Consider the following 21446-nt stretch of genomic DNA (forward strand, 5'->3'; position numbering starts at 1 on the left):
TGAGTGGGAACAAGCAACAGCATGGAGGGGACAGAGGGAATGTGCAGCAGCTTCTTTAGGGATGACTTCTCTAAAATCTAAATGAGATTTATTGGGGATATATTTGCTTGCAGGAGTTGCAGCAGCTCTGAGCCAACACCTGGAGTGACTGAGGCCCTGGAACACCCACTGGTTCCAGCCCAGAACCCCAGCAGCACCAGGAGGGCAGTGCCAGGACCTCAGGGGACCCAGCAGTGTCACCTCAGGGCCACAGGGACAGAGAGAGGCTGGGAGCAGCGTCCTTGTCCTGGCACCCAGAGCCAGGGGGTCCCTCACCAACTTCTGCACCCAGCCTGCCCCAGAGCCTTGCTGGGAGTCCCTGCACAGCCACAGGCAGCAGGAACATGAACCAGCAGGAAGCTCTCCCTGTCTCTGGAATTCTCACCATTCCAGCACCAAATTCCGGGCATCCAGTTTTGTTTCTGCTCCTCAAGTCAGAAGTTTTACAGCTTCTGCTACTGTCAGATGCTCATCAGCTGCTCAGTTCACCGTGTCTGAGCAATTCAAGACACTGACAACTTCCCCCAAACAGTCTGTTTGGAAGAGTCTTTTTTTTTTTTTTTTTAAGCTAAATATAAGACACACATGTATTTATTTTACTTTCTAGATTCCTCTAGGAGAGGAAGAGGTTTTATCAGAATGTTACCTGATAAATAAAGAATTTCAAATATGTAGGGTAGGGCATCTTCAAAACACCAAACCATCCCCCTCCAGTCTTGCAGTTTGTAATCTCAGGGAACTCATTTAACCAGCAGCTTTCCTGGCAGCCATAAATTCAGGGTTTTTAACTTGGGATCTTTGCAACTAGAGACAGAAATCCTGCTGCTCTTTGGGCTTGTTGGAACCCTCCAGCCAGGATCTGGGTTGTCCCCACTGACACTGGGTGTGACACGAGGGACAGCAGCTGCCACAGCCTGATGGCAGAAGGTAAAACTGTTCTTTTCCCCCCTCTCAGGATCACTGGCATTGAGTCTAAAACACCCCTCTGACAGGCTTTTTCAGGATGCAAACCCCCCACAAAAGGAAAAAGCTCCTACCTAGACATTCCCATCACCGTGCAAGCGATGCACGTGACATTGCTGAGAACATCCCCGAGCATTTCCCAAGCTCTGCTGACACCACCCCAGCCCTGCCCTGCCCCAGGGTGAGCCTGGATCCACCCCCAGCACCCTCCTGGAGCACCAGGAAAAGTGTGTGGAAAATGCCATTAATAAACTGCAAGCTCAAGGAAAACAACACAATCAACATTTCGCCTATTTTTAGCTCGATCCTTAATTGCAGGACTTGAAACTGAAGTAGAACAGTCAAGCAATTAAAGGTGGATGTTTGTGTTGGGTAATTTTTTCCCCCCTAGGAAAAAGCATGGCTCTACATTTTCCTTAAAAATGCCTCAAGAAAGAATAAGACAACAGCACAATTTAAAACAAGGCAATTTAAAAAGCCAAATTCTGTCCTCCTACCCCCACTGATGCAAACAGCAGAATTTGGCTCATTACACCTTATTTGTTCACACTTTTTTTTTTTTAGGTTAATTATCAGTACCTCCTCGAATTCCTTTGAATGGGTAGAAAAATGCCACGAGCAGGTTCATGAGGACAGCCAGGTTAAAGGAAATGCTGCTCCAGAAGGACATGTTCCGAGCACACCAGTACAGGAAGGGCTGAGCTGCAACAGAGAACATTATTTCTTTTTAATGGAGGGTTGCATAAAAATAAGAGGTTTCTATAAAAAAAATATCATCACCAAAACAAGCTTGTTTTCAATTTGCCCAAAAGCACAGCATCAAAAGTAATAATATTCATGGCTTATGCTGAAGCTTATTTAATTATCTTGGAGGTCCTTCAAGTTTCCTAGATGATGTTTTAAGGCAAAGGATCCCTGTTTCAGACATGGTTTAGCAGCAGCAAGAGACAAGCTGAGAAACTGCAGAGATCAAGCACTTGAGGCTTCCCTTTAATACACTTTGTACTCAGAGTCACACCAAGAACAATTTGGAGGAGGAAAATGAGCAGTGAGCTCCAGCCCCATCCCTGTGCCACCTGCAAATTCATTTTCTGCTGAGGACAGCCCAAAACAGCCCCAGAATAACCTGGGGGTGAAGCTCCCTGGCCTTCCCTCTGCCCCAGGGGCAAAGCACATCTGCACAGAGCTCCATGTACAATCCAGCACATTCAAATCCTTCATGTTACACAGAAATACTTCTCAAAAAGACTCCTAATTTTAATAATCGCTGCAGCCAGAACCAAGAGGCAGAAAGCAGAAAGATTCCTTTGCTGAAGTGGTCGTGAACCTGAGGTCAACAAGGAAGCCAAGAAGCTGCCTTGCAGTAATTCCCTCTGCATCCAGGCAAAATCCCCCTGATTTTAGCTCCTGCAGGCTTACTGCACAGCAAATTGTGTCCTGAGATCTAGAGCAGTGAAAAAAATCCATTAAAAATGCTCTCAGAGAAGGGAAAGGAACTGTTTTGCCCTGGTGGAAGGAGGCAGCGTGCTTAGATATCAGATAGCAAAGAAAAAGCTCTCAGAAAAATTTAGGAACAAGCTGAAAATGCAGACTTTGGGGCTGAAGGATAATTTATTACAAGCAGCAGTTCTGAGCCCCCCAGTAGTCACCACCTCTGTCCTGTAACACCCCCAGCTAACAAAGGGCTAAAGAATTCCACAATATCTCAATGTTCTCAGTTTCCTTTGAACTGGAAGAATTTGTAACCAGGTTTAATTAATTTATATGAAATGTATAAGGGTGATTATGAAGGTCCAGGTTTAACTTTACACCTTCCTTTGGGGATGGGCACTGTCTGTGTAGTGCTTCTGTCTGGCTTTAGCAGCTCATTCCCATTCTTAATTAACAATTAAGAGGTTTCTGGTGCTCAGATTGTGGGGCAGCATCATGAACTGAAGGGAGAAGTATATTTCTTTATTTTAGAAGTCTTTTTGAGGGTTGAATAAACTCTAAAGTGGCATCACATGAGCACACACAGCGCTGCCAGAGGTCACAGCTCCAACACAAGCTCTACTGAAAATGTGAGAAACAATTGTAGGAATGTAAAAGAGAACAGACAAGACCTGAATATTAGAGACAGAATAAATTATCCCCATTTTTTAAAGAAAAAAGAATAAACATTCTCCATCTCTGCAGGTGGATCCTGGCTAATTTGTGGTTTGTTGTTAATGATGGATGCCTTCACAGCTTGCTTGGAGACAGCCTCAAAGACAAAGTGGCTCAAACAAGAAAATCTAACAGAATATATGGATGCTGTAGAGGTTGCAATTTGTTTAGGATGTCACACTCCCAGACGTCTTGCAGTGCTCTCAGATTTTTGGAAGCAGTCCCACACCTGCTCCAAGAGGGGGCTGCAGACCAGTCCTGCCCTTGCACTGCAGACTGGAGGGGAGCTGCTGCAGGGGAGGAGCAGCAGTGCTCTCAGAGGGCTGACTCCCATTTCACAGGGTCACTGCTGCTCACCTCAGCACTGCCCATGAGCCCTCAGCCTCCAGCAGAACAACAAAAACACGAAGCAAACGAGCTACAAGGTTTACTGGGGGATGTGGTGGCACTGTGTGAATTAAAATATCATTTTCAGGGATTTCCCAGCTGCCAGTGGGAACATCAGAGGGAAAAGCAGAGCCTGAAAACACCTGTGTTCAGACATTTTAGCATCACAGGGATGGAAGGGACTTATCAACCTGTCAGCCAGTCTACTTGCCAAGAAAGGATGAATTCCACTTTACCATTACTGAGAAATCCATCTTTAACTTGTTCTTAAAAGAGATGTCCTAAGTGCACAGAATCTTTATGGCTGGAAAGACCTTTACAATCACCAAGTCCAACCTTGCTGCATTGCCCAGCCTTACTGCCCCTGTATCCAGCTCTCTTCAGTTTCCTCCTCATTTCAGCTGCTCCTCCACACATTTGTTCCTTCCTGCTGGATCTCAGAAAGGACAACCCAGTGCTGCTCCTTCCTGCTCTGCCCTGGATCCCCTCCAGAGGATCCCCAGCATCCAGCCTGCCTTTATCCCAGCATTCTGCACCACACAGAGCATCAGTCCTTGCAAACAATCCTGGAGGCTGCTGCCACCCTGGGGAACCACCAGTGCTTCACATCCCCCAGTCCCCAAAACCCCCAAAATCCCAAAATCCCCAAAATCTCCAAAACCTCCCAAATTCCGAGCTCAGCGTCCGCCCCGCGTGGAGCAGCACGGACCCACCTCGCAGCTTCTTCTGCCAGTTCATCTCATTGAAGAGGTCCTCAGACTTGAGGAAGAAGTCGTTGATCTTGCTGCCCTGCTCGTCCCTCTCGGTGGTGTAGTAGATGCGCAGCTTGGACTCCTTGGTGAGGAACTCGCAGATGCTGGGCACGGGGAACACGATCTGCTCCATGGTGCGGTCCGACCTGACAATCTGCACAGCGGCCTCATCAGTCCTTCCCAGCTCCCAAATGCTTTTATTTCTTGCTTTTCTGCCTGTTCTGCTCCACCTTTCAAACCAGCTCCATGCAGACATTTCCAAAGAACAGCAGCTCCACACAGATTTTATTTAATTTACCTCCCAGGGTAGGTCTACATTTAGCTCCAGAATTGTGATTTCTATGCTGTTGCCTTATTCTGGCAGTACTGGTCCTAGCTGGGATTTCCTAGGGGCCCAGAGAAGCCTGCACCAAAGCTGGGATGGAGTTCAGAGCAATGTGGTGGCCCAATTCAAGAATGTTGGCAAATTTGATCCATGGGCAAGTACAAGGAATAACAGTTGTATCTGTATTGCTTATGAGAGAGTTTTGTGAAGTCATAGAAACATGGATTGGTTGGGGTTGGAAGGACCTTAAATGCCATCCAGTGCCACCCCTGCCATGGCAGGGACACCTTCCACTGTGCCAGGCTGCTCCAAACCCTGTCCAACCTCACCTTGGACACTGCCAGGGATGGGGCAGCCACAGCTCCTCCAGGAAATCTCCATATTTGTGAGTGAACATTTTACTTTTAGAAAGCTCTTAGATGGCACAGGAGGCCAAACTGTCACTTGAATCCAGAAAGAATGGCAAAAGCTATCACAAACTTTCTGGATTCAGCAACAGCACCGGCCAAAATGTAACAGAAGCGAAGCCACACTTCCTCCTGCCAAGAGAGCTCTGCTCAGCTCCATCCCCGAGCCCACACATGACAGCTCAGGAATAGCTCCCCCCACCCTGCCAGGGAATTAAATAAATCACTCTCTGTACCAGAGACAACAGTCCACACACAGGCAGGCAGAGCCACCACAGCACCAGGAATAAAACTGGGGCTGCACTGCTGGGGCTGCATTTCCTGGGGCTGCACTGCTGGGCTGCACTGCCTGGGGCTGCAATCCCTGGGGCTGCATTTCCTGGGGCTGCAATCCCTGAGGCTGCACTGCTGGGACTGCACTCCTGGGACTGCACTGCTGGGACTGCACTGCTGGGACTGCAATCCCTGAGGCTGCACTGCTGGGGCTGCATTTCCTGGGGCTGCATTGCTGGGGCTGCACTCCCTGGAGCTGCATTTCCTAGGGCTGCATTCCCTAGGGCTGCAGTACTGGGGATGCACTGCTGGGGCTGCATTTCCTGGGGCTGCACTGCTGGAGCTGCATTCCCTGGGGTTGCACTCCTTGGGGCTGCATTTCCTGGGGCTGCAATCCCTGGGGCTGCATTGTTGAGGTTGCATTTCCTGGGGTGCACTCCCTGAGGCTGCATTTCCTGGGGCTGCACTGCCTGGGGTTGCATTTCCTGGGGCTGCACTGCTGGGGCTGCCCAGGAGCTCCCGTACCTCGATCTGTGCCGTGTGCTTGGCGTAGAACTCCAGCGCCTCGTCCCCCTCGATCTGACCCCCTGGCTTCAGCATGTTCTGCAGCTCTTTGTTGTGACGAGCCAACTAAAATAAAGGAATGCACAGGGAGTGGGAGACACCAGATGTCTCTCTGTGATATTAAATTTCTGATTTTTGGCATAAAAAAAGAAATAGTACGCAGTCAGCTGCTAGGAAAGGGCAAAGTTGACAGAAGGCTTGTTCTGTTCCAACCAGACACCCTGCAGCTCTATTTTGGGAGCAAGTCAGAATGATTCAAATATGTATTTCTTTAATGCCAGTGTTGTGCTCCTCTTTTCTCCATCCTCTCCCACCCTCTGCCTGGAATCTCTCTGATCACACAGAAATTCACATTGGGTCTGTCCTTCTACACCACCCTAACCCAAAGGTGTGCTCATCCCCCGAGGATCCAGGCAGGCACAAAGAGAAAATCTCTGTCAATTGAGCAGCAGATGCACAGAGCACTGCACCAAAAGTGCTGCTGGATGCTCCCAAATTCATCCTGCAGCACAGTGAGGGTCTGTGTGCTCAGATGATGCAGGAACAAGTCTCCAATGCAGTGAGAGATGTAGCACCAATACATTAAGTAGATTTAAACACATTTTCCTCCCCTTTGGTTTTTTACCTTTCAAACACACATTGTATCAATACAATGGCTCTGCTTGGCTCCAGCAGAGAGAGAATGTGGCAAGGACTGAGATTTCTGATTACACTTTAATTGATCTGTGAGTAGAATTTCTTTGGGAGTATAAAGTAACCTTTGATACAGCTGAAAAATAATACACTGCTGCTCAGTGCTGCCAAGAATTGAGCCACGTGTCCTCAGGAACTCGGTCCAGAGCCTGCCTGCTTCCCACTAGGAAAGAAAATGCCCAAAATTTTCACGCATTATACTATTTTTGTTTCTGATTAAAATTAGGGTTTGCTCTGATAACAAGGGAATGTGCAGTGAGTCAGTCTCAGAGATGAGCTGTGCAAACAGTTCCAGGGAGAAGCAGACTCTGGCTTTTCCCAGTCTGTGCCTTGTCAAACTCTACCTGATGAGCCAGGATATAAATGTTGTGTCCCACGTTCCGCGGAGACGCCGCGACATCCTCCCCGTTCTCTCCATCCTCAAACTCCACTTCTCCCTGCAGATAAGCCTTCTTGATCACTTCCACCTGGAGAGGGGCACAGAGCAGGGAGAGGAGGCTCAGGGAAGGGGGGAAGCTGCTGAGGGCAGCACAGCCTTGGCACTGATGGGGACGGGAATGGGAGCGGAGCAGGGACGTTCAAAGGGAGCTCGGTGGGATTCTCCACATCCAGGATGGGCTGAACTCAGCTCAGCCCTGCTCACTGGCACAGCAAACTGAGCCTCGTGTTTCCCTGCATGTAACAAATGCCAGGCCACCCTCTCTGCCCCTGTGCCACGTTCTGGTCCCAGCTCCAACACAGCCTCGAGCACAGGGACAAGTCAGTGATGCTCTGGCTGCACTTGGGATCTCCTGCTTGTGTTCTCACCAGTCCATACATGAACAGCCCCCAAACCCTGCCATGGCGGCTCTTGGGGCACAAGGAACTTTCACTTCTCTGTCTCCTGTGCAGATGAAGAGCCAGGAGCTCAGGAGTGACCCCAGCACTCACCAGCTCCTTGGGCCTCATGTTGTAGAGGATCCTCTCAGCGTTCTCACTGTCGTGCCTGCTCTCCATGATGGCCAAGAGCAGCTTGGAAGCATTGTTCTGAGGGGAGGGAAAAGCAAGGGAATCACTGCCAGGAGCCAAAAGTGAGGGTACCCAGCTTGAGTGGCCCCACTCTGCTGCCAGAAGGGCTCCAGGGTCCCACAGGCAGAGTGTGCCAGCCAGCCCAGGGCTCTCTCAGCCTCCCTCTCCTCCAATTACTGACCTACACAACTCAACAGCATTTTTTTGCACTTTATTCCCCAAATCCTACTTATGGAGAGACATCAAATTAACCCCAGCCAAGGTTTAAATTTCTAAAAACGCTGCTGTTTCATGCTCGTGCTGTTTTGGTTTGGTTTAAGGATGCTGCAGCATCACCACAAGCTCAGAGCTCCCAAATGGAGCAGCTCAGCTCTGCTGAAGATGCTGCTGATTAAATCAAGGGACAGCCAGGGCTGAAGACAGACGTGCTTTGCTGCTTTTAACTGAAATCACTCTGCAGTCTGCTCACGCCGAGGAACACAGGGAGGAAATGGGAAAGTACCACAAGGCACCAGACTACTTTAATACGAACAATTAAGATTAAAATCCATCATGCCTGACAATAAAACCCAATAAAAGTATTTAATTTTGAAGTATAATGCTAATCGAGTCTAAAAGCATTTTTTATTTACAATAATAAAAAACCCACATTACCCATAATAATGGTGTGAGTCGGCAACGGAAAACAAGGAGACACTGCAGTGTCAGGCAGGGCAATAAGTCAGAAAGGAAATATTTCCCAAGCACAGGCTGAAGCAAGAGTGCTCTGGGACTGCTGTTGCTAGAGGGGAACCTGCTCCTGTGTTCTTATGTTTTGAAACCAGCACCAGGGCTAATTATTTCAGCATAATATGGACAGCCCTAAAGAACTGTGGATGATGTCAACTGATTAAACAACACCAATAAAGTGTTAGGAAAGTAGTTGCAACACAAGAAATTTCACTTCTATTGTCCATGTAAAAGCTCAGCAGCAACAGGACAGTTTTCATCAGCTTTAAATTTTTTACAGGAAGTAATTTTAGGATTTCTCAGCATATTCTGACTGCCTGCATTCCCCATCTGAGAACTGGTGGCTCCATGTCATCATTTAAAAGATGAAATGCCCATGACAAACAATCTTTGGGCACTGCCTACAGCTCACTGATGTATGTAATTTTTGGGTGCTTATTGGGATACAATAAACACCCACATAATTCCAACAATAAAATTATGTTTCATCTCACTGTTAGTGTGCCTCACACAGAACATCCACTTGCCTTCAGCTCCAGCACGAGGTCCATCCTCTTCTTTCCCAGAGGGTTGATGTCATTGAGGATTAATGCTGTGATGATGTCAATGCCGTTGGACTCGTGAGTAGCAATGCAGTTCTGTCCAAAGAAAAGTCATCAGCCCTCACTAATTGCCTGCACTGCAAACACAGCCCGGGCTGGTGACCCTGCCAGAGCAGCAGAGTCCCCTCTGTCATCACCTCGTGGAGAGCTGCACACAGAGCTCCAGGCAGTGCAACAACAAAAGATTAAGGCATTTTGTTCTGAGCTTTTCCTCTCCTCAGCCATGGTCCTGCTGGAGCCCCCGGCTCAGGAAGCACAAGAAGCACAGCTGATAAATGAAGCATTCCCATGCCAAAGCGTGCAGGCTGGAGGAACAGTGTTTTACTGAGATTAGGGAGAGTTTTCTTTATTACAAATGTGCCAATCAACACCTCCTTCAGTGCTGTCTGCACAAAGAATGGGAATTTCCATAACCTTCAGCCCTGCTTTTGGAATGGGCTGGAACTAAACTGTACAAACAGCACCTTGCTGGGCTTCAAAATCCAGAAAAGCCCTGCTCTGTCGTTGAACTCCACACCCAGAACACCTAAAGGGTTTTATTCCACCTCATCCAGAGAGCAGAGGGACACTGACAATTCTCTCTGGCATGCACAGCCTCACACATTCTCTTGCAGAAACAGGAATGACAGAAAAGTCACATTCCAGTCTTTCAGGACAATATTATGGTTCAGTTAATAAGGAAATGTTGGATGGGGCTTGGAGCAGCCTGGGACAGTGGGAGCTGTCCCTGCTCATGCAGGGGTGGCACTGGATGATATTTAAAGTCCCTCCCAACCCATTCTGGGATTATATGCAGTACAGAAATTCCCCACTCTCCCTGTCCAGTCTAATGGAACAGAACATAGCAAAGCAGAAATATTTCTACTGCTTTGAGTGGTTCAGCTCCTCAGAGGGGACCCTGAGAAATACAACTTGATTATGAGGAGCTTATAAAGGAAATAAAAATCCTCCAATTTGTGGGGCAAGCAAGTGGGCAGTGTTGCAATACAACAGCAGTCTAGCAGAGCTGGGGCCCAGGGAGAAAGGGGGATGCATTTCCCAGCTCTGGATTCATTACCTGGTTCTCATGGCAGGGCCCCTGGCAGTACTCAGTCAAACTTTCCAGGGTCTGGTTGATCAGTGCCACGTTCTTCTCATTTATATACAGACCCAGAAGCCCAAGGCCCCCAGTTGTGCTCCCACAGATGCAGTCCAGGAACTGCAGAGTCTCACACACCAGGTTGTAGTTTGTCTTGTTGTTCTGGCAGCGTAGGAAATTCTGTGAGGAGAGTGTCAAAGCCATGAGGGAGGGAAAAAAACCATACAAAATGCTGTTTGGCTGATGGTATTTATTAACTTCATCCATCCCCAACTCCACTGCATGGTGGATTGCTCTGGTACAAGCAGTTTTAGCCTCTTTCCAGGGCTTATTTGCAACGTGCTGCTCTCCTGAGCATGAAGCTTGCTGGCTTCATGTTGTACAGCAATAAACAGAGTGCATCCATAAACAGAGATCCATTAGAGCCTGGCACACCCATGGAACACTCTGGGAATCTCTCTGGAGCCTGGAAGCCTCATTCCACCTGTTGCACTTCCCTGCCAGCATCACTCCAGGTGCTCACTCCTCCTCCCAGAGCTCTCCCCAAGGTGGGAGCAGCAATTCCCTGGCTGGGGTCCCACAGCAGGGAACAAGAGGGGCCCAAGTGCACACCCTGAAGGAAGGTGCCTTCAAATGGACTTCTCTCCACATGATCATTGTGATTCCTGCCTGAAGCAGCTGGTTAGGAGCAGCTCCTCTAATGAAAAGCCAGATTTGCCACTGTGGATTGAACAGCTTTCTGCTCTCCTATATTCCAAATGAAAAGAAGCACCAAACCCACCCACAACCAAAAGACAACTAATGAAAACCAATTTCCCAGTGACTCAGATGCTGCTTGTCAGTGCTGCAAAGATTAGCAGCCACTACCACTTGCTTTTCCTTGAATTTTCAGCAGGAAAACTCTTATTTCGCTTAATTCTAGCAGGTAACAACAAATCCAGGGTGCAAAAGCCCTCAGAGGAACAGGAGCCATGGGAGTTTGGAACCAGCAGGGTCTTTCCTGCCAGCCCAGGGAGCAGCACTGGTCCCTGGCTGTCTCTGCCTGAGTCAGACTAATGAGTCTTTTAAGGCAAACAGAGAGAGAGAAATTGCAGATTCAATGGAAGGCGAAGCTAAAAAAGGAAAAGGCTGTCTATGAATGCAGACTAAAGGTGACAGTGATTCAGCACATTTCAGCTGATTGCTCATTTAGTATCCTGACTTCTGATTAACTTGTCAGAATGTAAAAGAGGTTGATCCTACAGAAATTGGAGCTCGTGCCTTTCCCTCCAGGAAAAAAAAGCAAAATGAAAGGATAATACCCAAAGTGAGGAAGTAAAATGCTCCCTGGCTGCAGCATAACATTTATTCTGATTAGAGCTAAGCTTGTACCTGAGCTGCCTGATCCACAGTCAGCAAGGAGAGGAGAGGAATGAGGCACAAGAGGCAGGAGGACACTGTTAGGTTAAAACAAGGGGAAGGAAAAAACTGTAGAAAACAAACCCCTGCTGCACTGTGAGAAACTGCCCCAGGGAGTGTCTGCTGCTGTCCCAGCCAGGACAGAGTGAACTCTTCATTTTCAGTCACCCAGAGCATCCCACAGGCTGCAGAGTGGGAACACAACTCTTGAGCTCTGAGTGCCACCCCAGTGCTCTCCGTGGGAATGACCCTGAGTGTGCAGCCCCTGCACCCAGAGTCAGCAGCCACAGCAGCTGGAACATGTGGGAAGTGTGCATCCATCCCTCCATCCCAGCCCTGCAGACATCTGGAGAAGGCACTGCAGCTCCTCCAGCCCCATGGCTGTGGAACAGCAATCACACGGAGCAAACTGGGAAGGGCTGACTGATGTACAGGGCACAGCACTGCAGCTGCCTGAGCACCCCAGAGACCTCCTCCTCCTCCTCCTCAGCACAGCAGCTCCTCCAGCATGGCCTGCACTTGCCTGTGTTTGCACATCAGCTGCCAATAGCCTGGAAAGGCTCGGTGTGCCCAGCCCACACCTGCACAGTGATCCCAGCTCACTCCTCACCCAACACAAGGTGCAGTTCTGGGAGACACTCTGCAGAGTCCCTCTGCTCCTTCAGGCAGCCACTGCTGCAGACACCAAGATTTTGGAGGGTCAGACACTTCTGCCTTCCCTTTGGGGCTGAGAGAGAAGGACAAACCTCGAGGCAGGCAGGCAGCGAGAGGATTACACTGGAAAAATCGTTCTACCTCGTTTCATTTTTGTTGTTGCTGCTAAAAAAATAAATCCCTTTTTCTCTCAGAGCCGACTACAACTACCTGCTGTTTGGGAAATCTAATTGTTGAGGACAGGGAAGAGCTGAGGCCAAGTTTCTGCACTGGCTGGAGTTCAAGTGTGCTCCTATAGCTGCGGGTGCCTCGCCAAAGGCAGCAGCGGATCCCGAGCGCGCGGTCTGGAATCGAGCCACGGGAACCGACACCGCCAGCGGCAGGAAAATCCTCTGACAAAACACACATCAAAGGGCTGCTTTTCTTTAAAGCCAGAGAAAGGCTGATGTATGTAACCTGGGCACTCAGGGATGCTCCCAGGTTTCCATGCAGTGATCCCAGTGCTGCCGGGGCGTTCCTGCTCGGATCTGGCAGCTCTGCAGAGCTCTCACAGGGTCCCACGCTCCCAGGCCAGGGAACAATGGGCAACCAAGGTAATTATTGCTCTTCATGAGGGCATTCAGCACACTGTACAGTATCTCACCAGCTCCTCGATCCCAGCCCGGCAGCAGAGGCTGAAAAATCTGAATTGCAGCCTCTCTGTAAGGGGGAACCTGCTCGGGGCTCCCTGGAATTCTGCAAACACGTCCCAGGGCAGCACAGGACACAGAGGCTGCCAGGACCTTGGGACTCTGCCAACTCCAGCCCTTGTCACGAGGCAGCTGGAGCAGAGCCTGGCCTGTCCTCTCCACATCCCCATCAGGTGTTTGCACACATGGTGAGAGTTCCCCAGCCTTCTCCTCTCCAGCCTGACCTCTCCAGGCTCTCCTTGCCCATCAGATGCTCCAGTCCCATCTGTGGGACTGCCTGCTGGACTTGGGAACAAGGACTGGAGGCAGAATTCCACATGGAGCCTGGGGCATCCAGCTTGTTTAGATGTTTCCCATCCCAATTCTCTACCAAGGGTAAGGCTGCCTCACTCCAGACCTCCCCAGGGTCTCAGGGATGTAGGGGGGGTGAAGGCCAGTCCTACCAGTAAGGGGCAAGGTGAAGGTGGCACTGAGCTCCCTGCCCTTCTCTGTGTCCTCTGTCACCAGGGGCTGTGCCCATCCCACAGCAAAGCCACCTCTGCTATCTCCTGCTGTGTGATCCAGCCTAGAAACCCTTCTCATTGCCCTCCATGTCCTTTAGCACATTCACCTCCAGCTGAGGCTCTCCTGACTCCCTCAACTCTAGGCACATGAACAGATCCAAGAGAATCCAGGAGAACCTGGTTAATGGAAAGCTCGAAGGCTGCTGGAACCAAAGCACCAGTGCCCTCTTCATTTTCCTAGATGATCTTTCTTTCCCTCCCCTCTCTAAAGCAAATCAGTAACTTCACAGCACACTTGCTTGCTTCCAAAAGGCTTTTAAAAAACCCCAAGAAGTGTTGATCCCAATACTTTTTATGTACCTTTCAAAGACCACTGGATAACTGGATTTTCTCATATCAGCCAGCAAGGTATAAGTACCTTTTTTTTTTTTGGATTAACGTCAGGACCAAAGAGAATAATTGTTCCCATAATCCATTTTAAAAGGCCTGGGATTAGGGATAATGGTGTGGCAGCAGGGAGTGCACAAGGCACCCTGAGCACAGGCAGTACCTGCAAATCCCGGTTGTGGTTCTCACAGAGCAGCTGCAGGAAGCGCAGGATGGGCTGCATGATGGAGATGACAGCGCTCATCTCCAGCTCATCCTTGCTCTTGTCTGCTGCAGCCTGGGCTCCCTCCCCTGCAGAGTAGTGCTCCTCGGGGTCGGCCTCCCTGCGGTACGCGTTGTACGCCTTGCGCGTGGCCGCCGACGCCTCCAGCAGCTGGTCCCGGACCTCCTCCGTGATCTGGGTCATGGGCTCCCTCACTGCAACACAGCAGACACATCCTCCTAGGGAGCTGCACTGAGAGGCCAGCAGATCTGTCCACACTCCCCTGGCAGCCTCACCCACAGCCCCAGCTGCTGGGCAGCAGCTCCTTGGTGAGTGTGTTTAGTGCAGGTGAGGGGCTCGTGGCACACTCTGCACCAACCACTACAGGGTTAAAAACCTGGGGATTAATTGGTTAGGGCACACACATCCAGCACTAGCAGGAGTTATGGTAAAAGGACCTGCTTTAGAACACAATTAGGATGTCTTCACTTTTTGTTAGAGAGGGCACTGACCACAACCCACAGTCTGGGGCTGTTGCTACAGATCACATTTGGGCAGCTTGTCACCAGACAAGGCAGCAGCTCAGAAAGACTTTTCCTTTTTTCAATAGCACAACCTCACAAATGGATGAAGAGGGGATGAAGCTCTCGAAATCCCGAGCCAGGGCACCACTGATCTCTGAACTTTGCTCTGTGGGATCAGAGATCAGAGCATTATTGCATCAACTGAAACCAGTTCAGAGCACACTCCCTGCTAGGTCAGAAGGGGAATAACTGGGGATTACCTCTTTTCCTGTTTGGGACATCTCTGTCTGAGTCTTCATCTTTCTTTTTGTTTCCTAAGTCGCTGGTGTTGACTGTGACAGTTGCCTTGATTTCTTGCTGTGCCACTTTCATGCGATCATAAAAAACCTTAAAGAACTTCTCGGATTTCTTGTCTTCCGTCAGACGGCAGAAGAAGGAATGCTACAAGAGAAAAGGGACAGCATCTGCAGCTCCACACACAGCTTTGAATCCAACAATTCCACCTTTCTGCACTGGGTGGTATCCTGCAGGACTGGGAGCTTCATTAGCTGCCAGCAAACTGAAACTCACAGCAATGGAAATTTTTATTAATAAGCAATTAATAAACTTTAATAGTTTACTGTGAGGTAGCCTCAGTGTCTCAGCTTGGTTAAGTCTCTCATTAAAAAACTTTAAATACAGATTTAAAGAGAACTGAGGGCAATAAATCACACCAGCCTGATACACTTGGGCAGCACACCTCACTCTCAACAAGGGGGATTAAGAAAGTACCAGGAATTAAGGCAAATTAAGGGAATTCCCTATAATTTGATTCTCAGTTCAGAAACAAAAGGGTATGAGCAAAATACAGAGGAATAAAAACTTTCCTGCCTTCCCACCCTCAAATCCAAAGGACTGTGACTCACAAGAAGCAAAAGCCAATTTAATCACAGTCCAAAAATGTACAAACAGGGCGATGCCGTGAGGGACAGCCCGTGCTGAGTTCCCCTGCCCTGCCTGCAGCAGGCTCCTTAAAACTCCCTTTAGCTCCCACTCCAATATATCTTTCAGTGACAAAGAAACTCAAAGCACTGACTACTTTTAAGAAGGTTTATTACTCTCCTTCAGCCCATATGTGCACAGAGACAGAAAGTTCTCCCTAAAATCGAGGAGAATACAAATCATGTACAGGTCAAGAAGGAGCCAACACAGTGAGTGATCAGACAACTCTTGATGAAACCAATATGCTGTTACATAAATCAGGACCAGAGCTTAAACACGACTGAAGGATGAACTTGTAAGTGGGTCACCTTATGCAGAGCATTATGAAATTAGTTAGCATTCTGCAGCGGCTCGCCATCCAACAGCTTTACATGATGAATAGGAATGAAGCCTGATTTATTGAAAAAACAAATTAAAATGGGAACAGCAATATCTCCTGCCCGCTCTGCTGTGGAGCACTCGGGGCCGTGGCTGCTGCTGCCTTTGATCACTCCCCAGCAGCTGCACACAGAGTGACTTTGAACCCTCCCAGAGTTGTCTCTTTGATTACAGGCAGAGCAGCAGCGTGGCTATTTAAAGAACGTGGTCAATATTCACGAGATGTCCCTCCCACCTGCCCCTAGCACCTCAGGTAAACTCTGAAGATTGTGTTTATTTCTAGTGGTTGACAGAGAGGAGGGAATGGAGAACAACCCAGGACAGACATCCCAAATCCAGCCACACCAGGACCCTCTCCTGACACCCCCCAGAGCCCAGCACAGCAGAGGTGCCAGAGCAGTGCAGGAAATGCCCTCTGCCCATGCTGGGACTGTCATGTGCCTCGGGCTGCCAAATTCATTTATTAGCATTGGTACAGTAAAAATAAAATATCTAATCCAAGACTTGCTATCAACAATGTTTTCCCATGGCTTTAAACTGAAAGAGGGCTGACTTAGATGGGATATATTCAAGAAATTGTTGCCTGTGAAGGGGGTGAGGCTGACCAACAGCCCCTCAATAACTGGGGGGTTGAGGCAGCCAAGCCTGAACTAACTCTGTGCTTTGGACAGGAAGAGTTTATCTAAGGTGCATCTTGGAAATTTCATTCTGCCAAGATTACAAATGACAACAACAGTTTCCACAAAGACCAGCAGAAACCACAGCCTCTAGAAAGGCCAAGCACTTTGTGAAAGTTCTGGTGCTGGCCATGACCTGGCTGTCACATCTGCAGGGCCCAGACAGGAGGAGTTCCCCTGTGATGAAGCCTTGCTGAAGGAAAAGCCTTTTTCTAATGAACCACACCAAAGAAATACCTTTTATGAGAGTAATTACTACTTGCTGACAGACTTGATTTTTGTCTTTTCAAGCTTCTTAACTGAGTTTCCACTGCACTTCAGAGAAAAATCCCCAAATGAAAGGAGCATTTCCAGTAAAGCTTTTTGTGCATGCTGTGCATACACTGAAGGGGTGTCACCAAATGATTGTTTCAGTTTAGGTCAGGATGCCTAACACCTTCACACATATGAATCAACCACATGCCAGCTCCCAAAGAAACTGTATTTTAAGAGGTGTGATCTTGCAAGTTGCGCTCGAGCAGGTAACGGGTGGTGATAATTATGACAGAAATCCTAAAATCTTATTTACAGATATAGCCTCGAAGCAGAAAGTGGAGAAATCTCCCTTTTTAAAACGGAAATCGAGTGGCCATTTTAGAGCACCGTCTGCTGGGGTCCTGGCTTGTGTACAGACACCATGGAACCACAGGCTGCTGAAAGAGCAAGTGTGGAGGAACAGCCAACCTCCACACTGCTGTGGGATTCTGAGCTTCAAACACAGCCCTGACACTGCAGCATCTGACACCAGCCACCCCTGAGGATCCAGTCCCCACCCCACTAAAAACCCACTGCAGGCAGGGAGCTGTGTCCCACAGGGAACCAGTATGGACTGGGGCTGTCCCAGTATGGAAAAGCTGCCTGAGAGGTACTGGAGACACAGAGAGGGATTTGTGACAAGGGCATGGAGGGACAGGACACGGGGAATGGATTCTCACTCCCAGAGGGCAGGGCTAGATGGGATTTTGGGAAGAAATTCTTCCCTGGGAGGGTGGGGAGGCTCCAGCACAGGTTGCCCAGAGAAGCTGTGGATCCCTGGAAGTGTCCAAGACCATGCTGGAACACTCTGGGCTAGTGGAAGGTGTCCCTGCTCATGCTAAGGAGTTGGAACTAGATGATATTTAAGGTCCCTTCCAACCCAAAGCATCCTGGCATTCTTAGAGTGCTAAACCCACACATTGTGAGACCTCATTTCATTTCAAGTTTGCATTGTTAGTGTCTGTTAAGTCATTAACACAGACAGGGCCAGAGAAGCCCGTGAGCTTTGCCCCATGGGCTCAGGCTCAGCAAAGAGCCTGACAAGTGCCCAGAGCTGAGGGAAGCCCAGCAGAACTCCAGAGCACAGCAACCTCCTGAGCAAACCAACAGCAGAGATAATGGATGGTAATTAATTAATTACACAGCCACAGAAGGAAACCCAGAGCCACCCCACGGGACAAGGGGCTGGCAGGACAGATACTCAGTGAGCAAGGACATCAACAGAGCTCTCCAGCATTGCTGAGGAGGGAGCAACCACCTCCTGCACACACTGATGGTTTCAGGGGATGGAAGGAGAGCCCAGCACATCACATCTGCAAAGCAGCAAAACCTGTGCAGTAAATTCCTCTCCTCTCCATCACCCAGAGGAATTCCAGGCAGAAGCCTCATGCACAGCAGGACATCCCCTCACACCTCTGCCCCTCCAGTGTCTCCCCTCTGGGCCAAAGGAGGTCAGCAATTAAACCCCATCATCACCCAGGACTTCAGCTCCTGGCCCACACCACACGTGGCACAAGAAAAGCTGAAAATCCAGGGATGGATTTCTCTGGAAAAGAACCCCAAGGCCAAGTTTTGGTTGCAGCACCTTGCCCAGCTACAGCCCTGCAGCCCCTCGAGCTCCCTGACTCAGCCTGTTTCATGTGTTTTTCTTGAGAAAAGAATCCTGCCTTTCTTGAGCAAGTGTCAGAGATGATGAACTACGTCTGTCTATGGTCTGTTCCAGTGGTTAACAACTGTTAGAAACATGTGGTTAAGGTCTTTTTTATGCCACTAATTTCCAGTCACTGATATTTTTTTAAGTTGGTGTCTCTTCTGTAGTTATTCCCAGGGACTTGGTCTCCTTTTCCCTTCTGACTATTTACATACTCTGTGAAATGTTTACCTAATGTTTCGTGCTAAACTGAAAATACCACTTTTGCTTGCTGACTTTTCATTCAGCATGAATATCATTTTCTGTGGTGGGTATTTTTTGGCATGTTCTTAAATATTGCAAATCATTAACAAGCTGGATCGGAGAACCACATTAAAAAAAAATAAATCAGCAAAGAACAGGCACATTTCCTGGCATTAGCATTTAATTCTAAGACCTCTGACATATGTAATATACGAAATTTCTAATGATGAGTGGAAGAGAAGCTCAGCTAACTCCCCAGCAGTTCAGGGGGTGGGATTATGGAGGCAGGATAACCACAGGGTTAGGATCAAATGCTCCTTAACGTGTCTCTCATACCAGCAATCAGTAATAAATTGGATTTTAGCCAGCAGAACTGACATCTGTCCTGTGGAGAGTGAAACCATCCAGCACAGCAGTCGGGTACCTTTGTGCAAGGTGTACAGAGGGCAGACCCAGGTAACTAATCCACTAGAAATGGAACTAATCCACAGTAAATTTAATGATGAGTGAGCTTGTGCCCAGTGTAGGATTGTTAAATGGGAAAAAAGAGCCAGGCAGCAGCTGAAGGCAGCCGATTTCCAGCTCTTGCTCTGAAAGCTTTGCCAGTTTGGGCTGTGTGTGCTGTCCCCTTTCCTGGAACACCTTTCCTATCCTGTCACCTCCTCTGCCCCAAGTCCCAATCATCCTGCCAGCCAAGAAAAGGAACAGCAGCTGGATTGTCTCTCACAGCTCCATTTCCCACCCCAGGCTGAGGCAGCAGCAAGCCCAGGGCTGGAGCAGGCTCTGCTCAGCTCTGTCTGCTCCCCACAAGGGTGGCCTTGGCTGCAGGAGCCACTCCAAGGTTGCTGTCAGCCCACGGAGCCGCACCCTCCCGGGGCTGTTTCATCAGCCACCAGCCCTGCCAGAGCATCCAGCACATCCCCAGGAACTCCCCAGCAAAACAAGAAACCAGGGGAGGCAAAGTCCCAGCAAACACCCCACCAATTAAAGCAAACTGCTGGCATCTCCCTCCCTGTCTCTCAAATACCCTGAGAACCTGGAGAGGCAGGGAGATTGCAGAGGAAGGTCCCTCCAGAAAGAGGAGAAAGCTCTGGGATCTGGCTTCAACTCAGGACATTTTATTCCAACACTAGAGAGAAATCCTTGCAGGGACCTCGGCTCGCTCGGGTTATCCGGCCAGGCTGCCAGCACGAGCTAATGCAAAACTTGTGTGCTGCTTCATCTCTGCAGGAAGAGTTTGCCACCCCCAGACGAGTTCTTAGAGCTGGACTACTTCAAACAAGCCACATTTTAAGGGGAACTGCACTAACACCAGCACTGAATCAAGCACAAGTGCCAGCCCTCTACGTTCTGCCTAAACACATTGCAAGGGCTTCCACTGCAGAAAATTCCATCCTGACTCTGCTTTCGGTCCCTCCTCTTTTATTTATTTTAAATATCGCTAATCTCTCTCTCTTGAAATCTCTCTTAAGTCCTGGCTCGCTGGAGATCCATCACTTTGGGCACGAGTGATGGATATCATTAGTCTTGCATAGCTTAAGGAAATGGCAGCTGAAATATTTCACACTGAACATACTTCACAGTTTGAAATAAACCCATAAGGAAAATCTGCCAGAACACCTCAATTGCCTGTGTTTTTTGCAAACTGTAAAATAAACTTTGTCCTGAAAGCAGAAGGAGGAGTTCCCAGCTCTATTTTCCACAAATAAGACAAACTCTCCCTGCCATGGGCATCCACTCTCCGCCCTGCACAGCTCTGCTCTTTGCTGGGGGTTCTGCTCACCTTATGGGGGAAGGTTTTCTGGGGGTGATGAGTGTGCAGAGCCTGAGCTGTGGAAATGCTTGCCTGTCCCAACCAGCAGCACAACCAGACCACAAAGAGTTGTATCCTACACTTTTTCCTACTGCAACACCCAAAATCCTGATGGGACCTAAAATCCTTTTACAGAAGAAAACAAGAACAAACCTCATCCAGAGACCCTCACACCCTTGCAGAGGCAGCAGGAACCCCTGGAAGGATGAGGTGACACTGGGGGAACAACAGGCACAAACATCACTGTGGGTCTGGGCTCACAGAGCATCACTCAGGGTCTGCCCTGCTGCCAGCACAGAACTGATTTGGGTTCCTCCTGCATCCCTGTGGGAACACACAGTGCTGGGTCACTCATCCCATATCCCATGGCAGGAGCAGGGATCCCAAAGCCCATGGCAGGAACATGGATCCCACATCCCATGGCAGGAGCAGGGACCCCACATCCCATGGCAGGAGGAGGGATCCCACATCCCATGGCAGGAACAGGGATTCCATATCCCATGGCAGGAACAGGGATTCCATATCCCATGGCAGGAGCAGGGACCCCACATCCCATAGCAGGAGCAGGGATCCCACATCCCATGGCAGGAGCAGGGATCCCACATCCCATGGCAGGAGCAGGGATCCCATGGCAGGAACAGGGATCCCATGGCAGGAACAGGGATCCCATATCCCATGGCAGGAACAGGGATTCCATATCCCATGGCAGGAGCAGGGACCCCACATCCCATAGCAGGAGCAGGGATCCCACATCCCATGGCAGGAGCAGGGATCCCACATCCCATGGCAGGAGCAGGGATCCCACATCCCATGGCAGGAGCAGGGATCCCACATCCCATGGCAGGAGCAGGGACCCCACATCCCATGGCAGGAGCAGGGATCCCACATCCCATGGCAGGAACATGGATCCCACATCCCATGGCAGGAACAGGGATCCCATGGCAGGAACAGGGATCCCACATCCCATGGCAGGAACAGGGATCCCATGGCAGGAACAGGGATCCCACATCCCATGGCAGGAACATGGATCCCACATCCCATGTCAGGAACATGGATCCCACTTCCCCACCAAACCAGCAAATGCTGT

At 49.4% G+C, this 21446-nt stretch overlaps 1 protein-coding gene across 10 annotated transcripts in view; it reads right to left on the minus strand.

The window, feature by feature from the left end:
* ITPR1 (inositol 1,4,5-trisphosphate receptor type 1) overlaps positions 1-21446 on the minus strand; it is a 161798-nt gene that overhangs the window by 27418 nt on the left and 112934 nt on the right. For all 10 annotated transcript variants that reach the window (XM_033071744.2, XM_033071749.2, XM_033071748.2 and 7 more), the window contains 9 exons: positions 14583-14763; positions 13760-14013; positions 9945-10145; positions 8813-8923; positions 7479-7574; positions 6893-7015; positions 5817-5921; positions 4248-4440; positions 1582-1704 (listed from right to left, as the gene is read on the minus strand). In XM_033071744.2, coding sequence (XP_032927635.1) covers positions 1582-1704; positions 4248-4440; positions 5817-5921; positions 6893-7015; positions 7479-7574; positions 8813-8923; positions 9945-10145; positions 13760-14013; positions 14583-14763 — 1387 coding nt within the window. The remainder of the gene's footprint in view (positions 1-1581; positions 1705-4247; positions 4441-5816; positions 5922-6892; positions 7016-7478; positions 7575-8812; positions 8924-9944; positions 10146-13759; positions 14014-14582; positions 14764-21446) is intronic.

The sequence above is a fragment of the Catharus ustulatus genome, chromosome 13 (genome assembly GCF_009819885.2).
Source record: "Catharus ustulatus isolate bCatUst1 chromosome 13, bCatUst1.pri.v2, whole genome shotgun sequence".
Taxonomy (NCBI): Eukaryota; Metazoa; Chordata; class Aves; order Passeriformes; family Turdidae; genus Catharus; species Catharus ustulatus.